At 40.2% G+C, this 14625-nt stretch overlaps 1 protein-coding gene across 1 annotated transcript; it reads left to right on the top strand.

Annotated features, from left to right (window-relative positions):
- Positions 1-7398: 7398 nt before the first annotated feature.
- On the top strand, positions 7399-12111 carry LOC107044933. Its single transcript, XM_015267021.1, has 3 exons — positions 7399-8184; positions 8257-8353; positions 11978-12111. Exons 1-3 carry the CDS (start codon positions 7399-7401, stop codon positions 12109-12111), a joined length of 1017 nt encoding a protein of 338 aa, XP_015122507.1.
- Positions 12112-14625: the final 2514 nt, after the last annotated feature.

Raw genomic sequence — 14625 nt, 5'->3', positions numbered from 1 at the left:
GGCACTGGGACAGGATGAAATTAAAGAGAAGGGAAGTGATTTTTCGAATTCATTGAGACTGGAGAAATATTTTCTCTCGGAATTTCTTGGATTTGATCAGGATCGGTGGGATTCAGATGGCTCAGTGCGGAGTGATTCTAAGGGACGACCCAGTCCTGAGGCACAGAGGAGAAAGCGATTGGTGAGAGCAAGGGGCACTGGTAGATCTCACAGCTCTTCTTTGGATAATTTATTGACACTCACTCAGAGTTCACAGAATTCTACCTCGCAGAATTCACTTCAGGATTTGAGTGTGAATCAGGACTCACAGGAGACACAGTCTGAGGGATCGTCTACTGAGACTGATGGCGCAGAGGACGGCCAAACCCCTGTTTTTGGAACAGACGGTCAATTCGATACAGTGAAACAGAAGAATAATAAACTGAGGAATTTAGGAACTCAGAGCCCTCGAGTCTCCGAAGACAGAAATAACAAGAGTCCAGAACCACGTGAATCATTCGCAAAATCCTCTGAAACTCTCACTAGCAACATGGAGCAGATGATTCACTCCGACGACGAGAGATCAAAAACCACGCCAGAACTCAACAGCTTTCCTTCCTTCTCCACATTCACGTCATCCTCATCATCAAGCCCAGACAGTGGATCGAATTTCGGTGACACTTGTGACGACCTCCTCCAACACCGAAAGTGCCCGACGGACCCCAAGTTCGATGGATCCAAGAATCACGCCACGAGTCAAACCAAGAAGGACTCAGGAACAAAATCTGACACATCTCTCAATGTCAAAACGGCCTTCACCCATTGCCAATCCCTCGTTATCTCGAGAGACAGTTTCAACAATTGGTCCAGTGACGAGGAGACAAACCTGATGATGTAAAAAATGCGACAGTTATTCGAAACAATGATAGCTAACTTCAACGGACAGCCAACAATACCTGCCAGCAATTCCAGTGGCCCATCCCCCGTTCCCAGTCCCAGATTGTCAGGTGTCACCTCCGGAAAATCTAAGATGTGTCCCCAAAACAGAACGAAACCCCCACAACTAGTTTACTTCGAGAATGAATTAACACGACTAATGAAAACAGTCCCAGGTATCAGAGACGAGCAAGTCCGTGAAATTGTCGAATACTTGAGTTGAGAGAACACATGGTCAGGTTCATACGACAGCTCAGACTACATAAGCTCCGATCTAAAGGGTGTAGCATGCAGAAGATCAGCCCTCAAAGAGCAAACCTCCCAGAGTTGTCAGCAGATAATCTCAAAATTCGACATGAATTCAAAGACCCCCGAGAAGGAAAAAGAATCCCCCGAGAATCGCCTGAAACCCCAGTCCTCAGTCGGTCGTGACACAGCATTTGTCTACTAAAAGCTCGCCCAGAGCTTCACGAAAATGACAGGGGACGGTGTTTCCTCTGACGCCTCCTCCACTCCTCACAGCAGTCCCCACAGAACACCCATCGAGCTCCAAAACGACACAGTTACTCGTCCTTGTCTCCATTGGTAGAGCAAATTACGATCTTCATACTAAGTGTTGTCTTGACGCCAGAGAGTAACTCTCCCAGTTTCATCAGTACCAAAAATCTTCTCATCAATGAAGACCGTCTGATTCCACTCGTGATCCCAGTGAAGACGAGGGGCTGAGAACTCCAAGATCGAGTGACACCATGACTGCACAATGCAGTCAGACTCGCTCGATTTTGCTAATGATTTCAATGACTTCATTGAATGCATGATTTCAGTGACTGCAGGCCTGATTAACAGTGATTTCAGGACTCACTTTGATTTCATTGATTTCACACAACTGAAATCAATGACTGCTGCAACATTGAAATCATTGAAGTCTCACAAAACTAAAATAATGATTAAAATGAACGAATTATTCATCAGAACTATCAATTTGATCAGGGTTGGGCACGTAAAATACGTTAAGTAAAATACCTAGAATTTTACATTAATTTTTTTAAAATTATGAGAGTTGAAATAATAGATTCACGAGGACTCACGAGGGCGAAAAGAGGAAAATTAAATTTCACATGGGTCAAACGCCAAGAGGTTCACAAGGAGAAAATTAAATTTCACGAAGATCAAACGTCACGAGGGCCCCGAGGGTAAAATTTAATTTCTTTAGAGTCAAATGTCACGAGGCTCACGAAGGTCACAAGGAGAAAATTATATTTCACGAGGGATACAAGGAGAAAATTAAATTACACAAGGGTCAAACGCCACGAGGCTCACGAAGGTCATGAGGGGAACATTAAATTCATGAGGATCAAATGTCACGAGGCTCACGAGGGCCACGAAAGGAAAATTAAATTTCACGAGGGTCCAACGTCACGAGACTCACGAGGGCCACGAGGGGAAAATGAAATTTCACTAGGATCAAAGGTCACGAGACTCACGAGGGCCACGACGGAAAAACTAAATTTCAAACGCCTCGTGACATTTGATTCTAGTGAAGTTTGACTTTGCCCTCGTGATCATTGTGAGCCTCGTGACGTTTGACGCTTGTGGAATTTAATTTTCCCCTCGTGGCCCTCGTGAGCCTCGTGACATTTGATCCTCGTGAATTTAATGTTCCTCTCGCGAGCCTCGTGATGATTCATTCTCGTGAAACTCAATTCATGACATTTTATGACAATTTATGACATTTGACTATCAAGAAATTAAATTTTACCCTCGTGGCCCTCGTGAAGTTTGATCTTCCTGAAATTTAATTTTCTCTTCGTGATCCTCGTGAAATTTAATTTTTCCTCGTGACCCTCGTGACCTTTGATTCTCGTGAAATTTAATTTTTCCATCATTGCCTTCCTGACCCTCGTGACGTTTGACCCTCGTAAAATTTAATTGTCCCCCCGTGGCCCTCGTGAGCCTCGTGATGTTTGACCCTCTTGAAATTTGACCTTCCCTTTGTAACTCTTGCGTCCCTTGAGATTTGACTGCCATTAGACCCTCAGGGCCATGCAGCCATTCAAATACATAAAATACCGTTTGTTACATTTTCCACGTTTTTTACGTATTATACAGGTACTTTACATGCCCTCAACATCTCTAACATGTAAAAAACTGTATATTACGTTTTATACATTTTTTACTTATTATAGGGGTATTTTACGTGTAACGTAAAAAACCCTAGGATGGCTCGGAATGCCCAACCCTGAATTTGATTGTTGAAAAATATCAAAGAACGATTACAAATAATTACTAGCGTATCTCATAAACTAATCACCAATTTAGAAGTATTTTTTTACTTCTCTCAAAATTTTTTGGTCAATTCTCAAGTTCCCCTTATCATCAAACGTAAATTCTGCTATTTTTGTACAGTCTAGATAGTAATGTCTGGCTGCGCGCGAGCGATGTGTCGAGCGTTGTAGCCTTGACTCGGACGAGAATCGGAACAGAGATTCTCACAGGAGTGTACATGTGTTCCACGAAAAAAAAAATCTTTCGTGAGATTCGGTCATGAGTCGAATAGAGCGAAAACAAATAGTGATTTCTTTGATTCCGAATGATTTAATTGACTACAAATGACTTCATTATGACTTCAAGAAATGACTGCACAGTTGGAAATCATGAGACTTCGGTGATTTCAATGATTTCGGGGATTTCATTGATTTCGGAGATGACTGCAAATTGATTTCAGTGGCATGTGACACCATGACTTCAGTAGTTCCCAGCCCCTCGAGTGAAGATGTTGTTGAACAAACAGCATCCGGTTGTCTTTATGTACCTGTGTCATTTCTGGTTTCTTTGCAGGTTCACGAGAGTGGTAAGCACTTTTATGGAGATAATTACGTACTGTTTGGTCCATGATTGGCAATTCCAGCTATCTGCTCATTAATCCAGCAGTAGTAAAACCAGATTTCTTAACGGCTTGAATAATGTCATGTCTCATTGCTTCAGAGGACGACCAGAACGTGGGTCACAAGTGTTGCGAGTCGCAAGTCGCAACACTTTGTTCCTCTTCGTAACGTCTTATGTATCTACTGACAGTGCAAAACTGAAAACATTTACGAAGAAGGTTGTTAAAATTTTGAAAAATTGAGGCAGTTGACAAACTCGTCCAACATACTAAGGTTCACTGTTCTAATTTTTGACTGAAATTTCCGGTAAGCTGTTCAACAATTTAGAGAACAATCTTGTTCCACTAAAATTTAAGGGAATTTTATTTTTGGAAATACAACATTTCATGAGAAAAAAAAGAAACTGTTGAATCAAGATGAATTATTCTTAAATAGGAAATCAGTAGAATTTTCTGTATGTGGGCAAGCGCGAAGCGCGCGAGAGTGTATTCGCTGTATTTTGCTAGTGCGTGTAATACAGCGTTGCGTTCTACCGGGTGAAGTGTTATCGTAATAATTACTCGCGCAGCGTCGCAAGTAATAACTGCGATTACACTTCAGTCGGTAGAACGTTAACGCTATGATTACACGCACGTGCAATGAAAAATAGAAATTCGATATAATTTTCCAGTATATTCACAAATAAAGGTCATCATCATTTAGCAAAAAAGTAATTATTTAGCATCAAAAGTAAAATTTTACACTGGCATTGACATCTTTGACAATATCTACTTTTCGATATCCTGAAATCTCATGAAATCATAAAATCGTTAACTCATAAGACTATTTCGAATACCCAAAAGAGAAAGAAACTCTTTCACTTGATTTATTGTGCGTAATGATCCTACGGAGCGTCTCTTAGATCAATAACCACTCATTAATAATAAATAGAATTCAAGAGTGAAATGGTAAACCGGTATAAATCGAAAAATTATAATTTTACAGGAGAGCCGAAAAACTGGATTTACAGGTTCCAATCGGAATTTTCGGAAATTAATTGCTGATTTAACACGCATTATGTTACAGATGATTGTATACGGAGCCCCAGTCCCACGCTTAAATGTATCACTGTGTTCATTGACTTATACCGCTTAAAGTGGAGGACTATGAGAGATAAGTCGACTTATCTCGTCGAAGAGGTACACTCTTGCGAGATAAGTAAAGTTATTCCGTTATACTTCCAATTGATTGATTAGCTAAATTGAAATATTCAAGCAAAGAAAGACGTATAAATGAATTGAAAAATTAACTTCCAATCATACTGAAGGGATAGGCAGGCCGCATATTTCCACAGGAATAGATTAAACTTGGTCCCGAAACGCTAACTCTATCAGTTTTCAAGATGTGATTCACTGACCGCACCGAGCCAAATGTTAACTGTCTCCGCGCTTTTTAAAAACAATTTAGTGATGAATTTGATGAATTCAAAAGAAAGTATTGAAAATAGATTCTAAACAAGAGACTCGTGAGTTCAAACCCAACTCCAGCGATTTGCTGTATCCCCTTAAATAGATTAATAGGTTTCCCATGTCGCCCAATATGGGCAATGAAGGAGCTGAAAGAAGCAATAAAAACAGTTTATACATTCCAAAATTTTTTTCAATTTAATTTTTTTGAATTTTTTTATTTTATTCTTTATGAAATGTGTTGCAAGTTCCTGCAGGAATTTGCAACTGGCCATCGGACGAGAGCCTGCATTTGAATATTTATATATTTTTTCAAATGTTGATGAATTGGTTTCATGCGAAAATTAATTATTTGCCTACTAATTATACATCCGTGTGAATCCGTGTGAAAAGTTGGATATGAAATTTCCTTTATTATCTTCTCCGTAGATAAAGCAGAGCGCGTTCAACCATTAGTCAAAATCGACGTTGTGCAGTAAATCATATTCTCCGTAGATAGAGCAGGGAGCGTTCAACGATTAGTCAAAATCGAAATTGTGCAGTAAATTTGATACATTATTAAATATACATGAATAGACGATATTAAGTAAATAGAAAATGTAGTTCCGTGACATGAACTACCGATAAATTCTCTACGGTTTCCCAATCATGCGAAAGTTATGTGTTTATGGATACTAATTGTTTTCACGCCATATGTCTAATTACCTATAATTTTCCGGAATTCATTAGCTCAAGTCCTGAAAGCACATCAACGGAAAACTCGTTTAAAACTTCATATTCTCATTGAAAATTCTTTTAGACTAGGTATAAATCAATATGGGGCATTATTTTAACCACACAGGGCTATGAACTACCGATATTATCGATCAGCAGTAATCAAAATATAAATTTCAAACCCCCGTCCAGAATTTTTTTGACAATGAGGAATGTATTCGTTCGTAATAACACGTTTTACCTTGGAAATGAATCAATACAATTTCGATTGATGTCATCTTCCTAATAGTTTTATTGAATATTTGACATTCAAATATTCAAAAAGATATTGATGTGTAACTGTGTTTGATAACTTGGTCTTAGAAGTGAACATTAGTGTTGATCGTACCATCCCTAGGACTAACTAATTTTACATGTTACTAATGATAATACGTAACATGTTTGGAATCACAGGAAAAGATTGGATGAGAATTGCGCATTTTGATTCATAACGATTACACTAATTACTTCTCGACCTATCGTTGATTTTTCCTAGCATAAATTCTGATACAAAATTCATGCGAAAAGATCAACTCGGTCTATTCAAAGGTATCGGCAAAAAATCCAATCCCATCGTGATCTTCTGAGTCGATCTGGAAAAGTATCATTCAAACCATAAGACTTTTTTTTTCGTAAGTTTGTACCACTCTGAAGTTTCCAATCCGGGGGCCGTGACCTCAACCCTATCTATCGTGGTGAACAACTTGGGAGGTCTCATCCGTTGACCAAACTGACTCCGAGTGGGCGGGAGATTGAAGTTCTCTAACCTACACCCAGAGAGTAAACAACAAGCGATCGTCCCTAAATATTCCGAGCTGGCTGAACTTCTCATTAGGGACTCTCATCAGCGAACGTTGCATGGTGGAACTCAACTAACGTTGACGCATCTCAGGAGGTCTTACTGGATTATTGGAGGAAGAGCGCCAGTAAGATCCTTCATTCTCAAGTGCGTGGAATGTGACCGCCAACGTGGAGTACGTGATCAGCAACTGATGGTGCAGCTTTCACCGGCACGTCTGTCTCCAGGACGTGCCTTCTCTAACACTGGTGTAGATTACGCTGGATCAGTGTCCATCAAGACGTGGAAGGGGCGTGGTCATAAAACCCAAAAGGGTTGGTAGTGACCTTCGTTTGCATGGCCACGTCAGCACTTAATCTGGAAGCTGCCACCGACTACTCTGCTGATGGGTTCATCGCTGCCTATCGGAGATTCATNTGGAATGTGCCCGCCAACGTGGAGTACGTGCTCAGCAACTGATGGGGCAGCTTCCACCGGCACGTCTGTTTCCAGGACGTGCCTTCTCTAACACTGGTGTAGATTACGCTGGATCAGTGTCCATCAAGACGTGGAAGGGGCGTGGTCATAAAACCCAAAAGGGTTGGTAGTGACCTTCGTTTGCATGGCCACGTCAGCACTTAATCTGGAAGCTGCCACCGACTACTCTGCTGATGGGTTCATCGCTGCCTATCGGAGATTCATGAGTCGACGAGTTCATTGCAGGAACCTCTTCAGTGATTGTGGAACAAATTTCGATGATGCAGATAAGGAGCTGAAGAGGTTGTTCTCCACTGGATCAAAGGAGTTCCAGCATCTCTCAGCAGTTTGCCTGCAAGACGGTACTCGGTGGTCTTTCAATCCACCTGGCGCCCCTCACTTTGGAGGAAAATGGGAGGCAGCGGTAAAATCAGTGAAGTATCATCTCTCTCGAATGATTCGGGATACTACGCTGACGTTCGAGGAACTCTCTACGCTGCTTACCCAGATTGAAGCTGTGCTCAACTCCAGACCTCTACAGGCTCTCTCTGAAGACCCCGACGACGTGTTGTGTCTCACTCCGGGGCATTTTTTGATTGGAGAAGCTCCAATAGCTCTACCGGAACCTTCACTAGACCATCTCAACGATGGACGACTCTCAAGATGGCAACTGATTCAGCAGAGGCTGCAGTATTTCTGGAAACAGTGGTCTACAGGATACCTGCAGCAGCTTCAGTCCATCTCCAAGTGGCATCATCCGTCCAACGACATTCGTATCGGCTCTGTTGTTCTGCTCTCCGATGAGAGGTTCCCGCCAGCGAAGTGGCCTCTAGCTCGGGTCACAGCTCTACACCCTGGGAAGGATAGTCTCTCCAGAGTTGTGACCATCAGGACAGCAACGACGACATTGACTCGGCCGATCTCCAAGCTGGTTCCATTGCCAATCTCTACCAGCTGATTTTAAAGCTAGTCTCTGTTGACATTGTTGATCTTCTCTGTTTAGTGTTTCAGGCTCTATCATGGCTTTCTCGAGAACCTGGTCACCAACAAGTTGCTGACGGGAGGGAGAATGTTGAGGCTTCAGCCTCACGTCACGGCAGGTTGGTCCGCTGACCACGAGCGGCAGCACCTCCTGGACACGGACCTGGGTTACCGACCGTGTCCAACTAATTGGGACGGACGGCACCTGCCGCGACACTTGTCCCATCTCGTCACTTCCGCCTTCTTCTCTAATCGCCTCGTGACAAGTGTGCATCGTGCAATTCTCTCTCCGCGTTTACATCGTGAATTATTGTGAACATCTCCACTATGCAAGCTCTCTAATTCATTCCAAATTAATTGTCAACGATTAATTATCATTGTGACGCGGATATTTTTCGAGCTTTGTGTATATTTTATGAGAAATATAGACTTTTATTGTGACTCTACCCACGCGCAGAGTGACATTTATTTTTTGGTGAACTTCTCAACCCTTTCCCGAATCCCAGCTCTCCATCGTTTTTTTTTTTGTTTAACTCTCGCCGAAACATAATCTTATAGGAAATCTCATCTCAAAAATCCTATAGGAAATGTTCGAATTTTCCACCGGATTTTTTCTTACGTGACTCCGTCAATCATTCCCAAAATCTACATTTTAGGGTAGTCTATTTCCAGTATGTTCTAGTGGACGAGGCTTTCTTTGAGTGACTTCTTGGTGATGGAAGAAATTCATGTTCACTGCGAACTTAATTATCGTGGTTCTTCATTGAGTGTCACATCCATAGAAAATGATTAACTAGTTTGCATTATTTTGAATAATATTGTAAAATTGGAATGTTTCCGACTGTGTCAACTAACTACATTCATTATTAGATTTTTAATGCAGAACGTATCGCCATTTTGGAACTTATAAGTACTAGCGATCGTCGGTTTTAAAGTTCACGAGAGTCAGTTGAGAGGCATGAAGTGTTTGGAAAATTTGCATGGAAACAATATCAAGCATTTGGCAATAAGGATAACTGCCAATTTCGAACTTAGCCATATTGAAAACTCTGAGGAATAATGTGAATTTTAAGTAGTCGGATATGAGTGATTATTTCACCAACATGGTTCCGAACAATAAAATTGCGTTATAAAATGATTAATTTTCAATTTTTAATTATTTCCTTACGTATTTTTATTAATTGGAGATACTGAAGGGACAAACGACTCTGCATTTCAATACGCTGGTCACCTCTGAAACCTGGAATTCCTAGACATACAGTGTATTTCGACACCGGGACATGAGCAACTTTTCTGGCGAATCTGAGTTTACAATCATATTAGCTAGAAAAGTTTTTTTACGCCGTATGACGAACAATATTATTCTTCATAACAGATGTAAGCAGTGCTTCACGGACCCTGTTGTTTGTCACCCGACGAACGACCTCCCGAGTGGAAATTTCGATCCGGTTCAGATCAGGATTCAATCGGGTCAGCCCTGTGGTGAGGAACCACATACCAGTCTTTCTTATCATTTCAATTCTCCTGGCTTCAGGTGATTCAATCACGTTTAATTTATTCCAATTAAATGCTATATTTCAAATCCAGTGACTATGATTTAATATTAGGTGTATAACTTAATCTTTCCCTTTTTTTTCATCGAGGGCAGTGTCTTATTTAAAATTGGAATATTTATGCGCCCGTTGGAGATTTTGAAGAGCGAACCTTACTGTTTTTAATACGCTCTATGTCATGTCCGGGAGAGCTGTATAACTTTACAAAACAGTAGTATATACAAAGTGCAACCGATACGCAGCCCATTAGGCAGTGTATTCTTTACGAGTATTCATTTATTTTGCAAGAGGGATTTCAAAATAATGGACTAGTTGGAAATTATTAATTAAGCTTTTTTAATTTAATGTATCGATTAAATTACAGTCCGGGTGTTTGAAATAATAAGAGGTTGAATTTTAGAAATAATAATAATCAGTAAATTTTTTCAATTCAATTCCTAAATCAGTAGAACTTCTCTGCATTCATTTACAAAGTCGTATGATAAACCTACGTCCGGAATCGAGATACGCGGTAGCGTATCGGCCAAGAAAAGTTTTGAAACTCGCCGCTTGCTACCGGGTATCTATACACGAAGCAACTACCCCCTCCACTACCTCCGAAACACATTTATTGAATAAAATGAAAACGTGATACCCTACGAAAAAAATAGCCTTAGTTACATCACATAAATCGGCCACGAGCTTTCCATTGATATCACTATTTTCTTTTTCGACTTAATATTAAGGAAATTACGCGCATAGCAACGGGATCATATCCACATTCTCGCATTTCACATTATCTCTGAGCACTAAGTGTGAGATTTCGTTTTCGAAGTTGGTAGCAGTGTGCTCCAACCTCACGCGCAGAGGAGGGAGATTTGAATAGCGCATTACTCTTTATCTCTCCTTCTTGAATTCTGCTTATTTGCATTTTTTTAACTCATCATGGACTTATTGTAAAAATTAATGAAAAATTGATGAACAAGGTCATATAGCGCTGTATATTGCATAGAAATTTTTCCCCTATCCTCGATTAATTTAGATTTTCAACTCAGTCCGTGAATAACATGTGGGCGAGTTTATTTCTGAGGTTATTTTACGCGGGTAATTTGAACGTTTGATTTTCTCATGAAATTCTCAAATCGAATCGGAGCATGAATTATAAATAAATGTAGGAAAGAAATACCTTTTTTTCTTAGAGCAGAAGTGATTGAAAATAATTTCTGTTGCGCGGAAAAAAATCAATTCGATTCATACGAAAATGATCGTAGTTTTCCAACTCATTGTCTCGTATCAATCTGTATCATCGGATCCGCGCCACGAACTTTGAATCCTGTCTCTACTGAATTTTTTATTTTATGAAGATTTTTTCTTAAATCCTTCTATTCAGAGTTATCCTCCCCATAATAATCTGATAGCACATTCCATGATCCATTGGATATTTCTTGACTTGGCTTTGATTTTTATTTGTTTATTTTTTGCAAAATTTCTATGGGAATTGTGGTTTCCAGAAAAAAATGTTTCTTCTTTCCAGAAACGACCCCACAAAACTTTTTCTTGGCCCAGTTTTTTTGCAAAAACATTTGTTTTTGTTTTTTTGGGAGTTATCACCATCCATCCATTCAGTGATAATCAAATACTCGACTTTCGGTTTTCAATCGCCTATAATTTCTTCAAGAATCACTTGAATCTCCTTAAATTCCCAGTTGAGTCGATCAACACATGTTTAGACTAATATTTGGTATTCTGATAGCATTCAATGTAATTGAATTTGTTCAATTGAATTAGCAAATGAGAGATTAACCCTCACTTCCGGTGACTCTACCACGTGTTGAATATCACGATAGCGTAATCGGAGACGCCGATTACGCACTACTCCAAAAATCTCAGTTTCACACTTTTTCAAATCACGCAATCCGGATATTCTCCAAAATATTCTGATACGAATAATTCCCAGTTCCCATAGGAAATATCGCGGAGTAATTATCCTAACACTCAGATTTCCACCGAACCCAAAATACGCGAAAAGTGCTCACAATGAGACGCTTGATTTTTCAGCGATGAAAATCTGGGTTTTCCGGGTGAAAATTGGGCGAATTCCTCTGCTGAGAACGTCAGGCACTCGTGAAAGACCCTCCGAAAAATGTTCATTTCACCAAAAGTGAATTTAACAACTAATTTTTATCTTAATACTAATTTAAAATTTTTCAGTTTCACCACTGTTAGAGAACAGGGGTGACGATAAGATTCAGAGCGCTCCAAAATTGCAGGGGGCGGGACCTGGTCGTCTTCTCCGGTCCACTGGATCCACTCTAGCCAATGGAATAACTCCACGTGTCAGGTAGTTCTCTTCATGGGTCAACTACGGGAGTTCTTGAATAATTATATTGACCTCCAGCGCCTTCACGGCCAAGGTGGGAATTCATACCCTCGAATTCTCTCCATCCGGTTGTTTTCATTAGCTCCCAGTCCGCTGCTTACGCCATAGGTGGTTGATATCAAAATTTCAATACCTTTTAAGGATCGATGATCGCAGGGTCAGTACCCTAGGTTATCGACCTCGTTCAGATGTGATTTTCCACTCCAATTGTTTGGGACAATGAATAACCTGGAATTTGACAGTGCGTGATCCTTCCATTGAGTGTCGAGGTTCAGACTCTCCTCCCAGTGATTTCCCAGCCTTCCTTCGGGTCTCTTGATGAGTTCTCACTACTCCTCGATACTGGGTTTCACTCCTCTAACTTTTATTCTCCACCCTTCAGTTTGGTGGTTATTTCCATACTTCTCCCATCGAGGGTTTTCCCTAACAAGCAGACCTCCCACTGGCCGAGTGTTGTTGTCCTCATTCAGGATCCACGTCCCCACTCCTACTTCAGATGGTTGATGGATGAGAAAGATTTCTCTCGAAGTTTTCACAAAATGTACAGTTGTTTGCTCTTATTATCTAAGGGGAAGAAAGGTGAGAAGTTCACTCATGTTTTTAATTCACGCATTTATTAGTTTTATTATTTATTTGAAGTGAACATACCTTCAGCTGTATTATGGTCCGGTCTCAGACCCGACCATAATACAGCTACTAGTAATAAAACGTTCGACATTCCGGGTGTAGGATTCTTCTAGGAACATTGTTGAAGTTTCGAGATAAAATGATTCATCATGTAGATATGAAAAATAATGGGAGCTTATATTCTGGCAACCCCGTCTTTTTCTTCAAGTGAATGGTTTTCCCACATTCTACAGGGTGTCCCATGGGAATGTGTGAAAACTGTTTGATTATTTTTTTTTACTGGAAACAAGGAAAAAGAGAAGGAATACAGTTCCTGATAGAGGAGAGTTGTTATTTTTATTTCACCGTATATTCATTATTCAAATATGTAATTCACCCAACAAAAATAGTAGCTTACAAAGATTGTAGGTGACAAGTGCGATTAATAGTAAATGTTTTCGAAATGAGAGCCATCAACACTGGCGCAATAATCCAAACGTTTCCTAAAACCATGGAATACACGTTCTAATGTTTCCTGTGGAATACCGTGAACAGTCCTTTTAATGTTGTTTATCAAATTTTCGATTGTTTTTGGCTTGCTTGCGTAACATGAATCTTTTATGTAACCCCACAGGAAATAATGACACGGATTCAAATCTGGTGAATAGGGTGGCCAATCTATTCTTCCTCCACAATATTTTGGATATCCCAAACCAAGAACTCGACCGCGATAAACTGTATTAAGAATTTCAAAAACTTTGTGAGTATGGTGGGGAGCTGGTCCATCCTGCATAAAATAAAACGCGTTGACAAGCCCTCTTTTTCTCGCATGAGGGAAGAATTTTGTTTCTAACATGCTTTTGTACTCATTCGGGGTAACGGTAGATTCGAAAAAATGTAGATAGACACCCTTCATGGAGAGAGCAGCGCAAACAGTGACTTTCTGTGGATGAGCAGATTTCGTAACCAAAAAATTGGGTTTTTCAAATCCCCAAAATCTCATATTATTTTTGTTCACGTAGTTGTCTAGCCAAAAGTGTGCCTCGTCAGAAAAAAAAATTGCTGTTTCATGCAGCTCGCCATTTTCAAACATTTGTGTCATTCTTTCACAAAATTCCTTTTGTCTCAGAATCGCCTCCTCTGTCAAACGCTGACACATCAATATTTTATATGGATGAAGTTTCAAAAAAATGTGGAGGATGCGATGCAACATTGATTTGGTCAATTTTAAATCTTGAGCGGCTCTCCGAATGGACGAGTTGGGATTTGCCTTGAAATACTGTTCAACTTCATCGACCTTCTCCTCTGTTGCGGCCCTGGAAGAGTAGCTCTACGATCATGCAAAGTGCCGTATTCCTCGAAATTTTCAATTATTCTAGAAAAAGAATATTACCCGGCCCAGAAACCAACGGGATTTCTACGAAAATCTGCAATGTGTTTTGTTATGTCACACAATCAATATGAAAAAAAAATATTCTAACCTCTTCGAAGTCGTTTCGCTAGCAACTCGTTTGAATCCAAATTTAGTATGAAACCCCCTAAAAGCTTCACAGTATTTTTTCCCGCTCGAATAGAAGCACTCGATGAGATATCTTTTTTCTTGAATTGTCAAATCACTCATTACTGCTAACAAACTAAGGCTCTTGCCACAGTTAGAATGAAACTGACTGGCCCCTAGTAAACGTAACACAAACGTAGAGAGTCAAGGTTATTTTGGATGAGTCGGCAGATAAGTTTACCCGAGTCGAATTTTTTGCCCTTAGTTCAGTCTCAAATTCAGTTCCAACGTGAGGACTATGAGGCTAATGTGGGATCTAGAGATCAACGAAATACATTAGATTTTGAGCCTCAAATAGACCTGGAAATAGTAGTT

The sequence above is a fragment of the Diachasma alloeum genome, unplaced genomic scaffold (assembly GCF_001412515.2).
Source record: "Diachasma alloeum isolate Michigan unplaced genomic scaffold, Dall2.0 Dall_scaffold_00841, whole genome shotgun sequence".
NCBI lineage: Eukaryota > Metazoa > Arthropoda > Insecta > Hymenoptera > Braconidae > Diachasma > Diachasma alloeum.
This window is presented reverse-complemented; position numbering and strand designations above follow the sequence as displayed.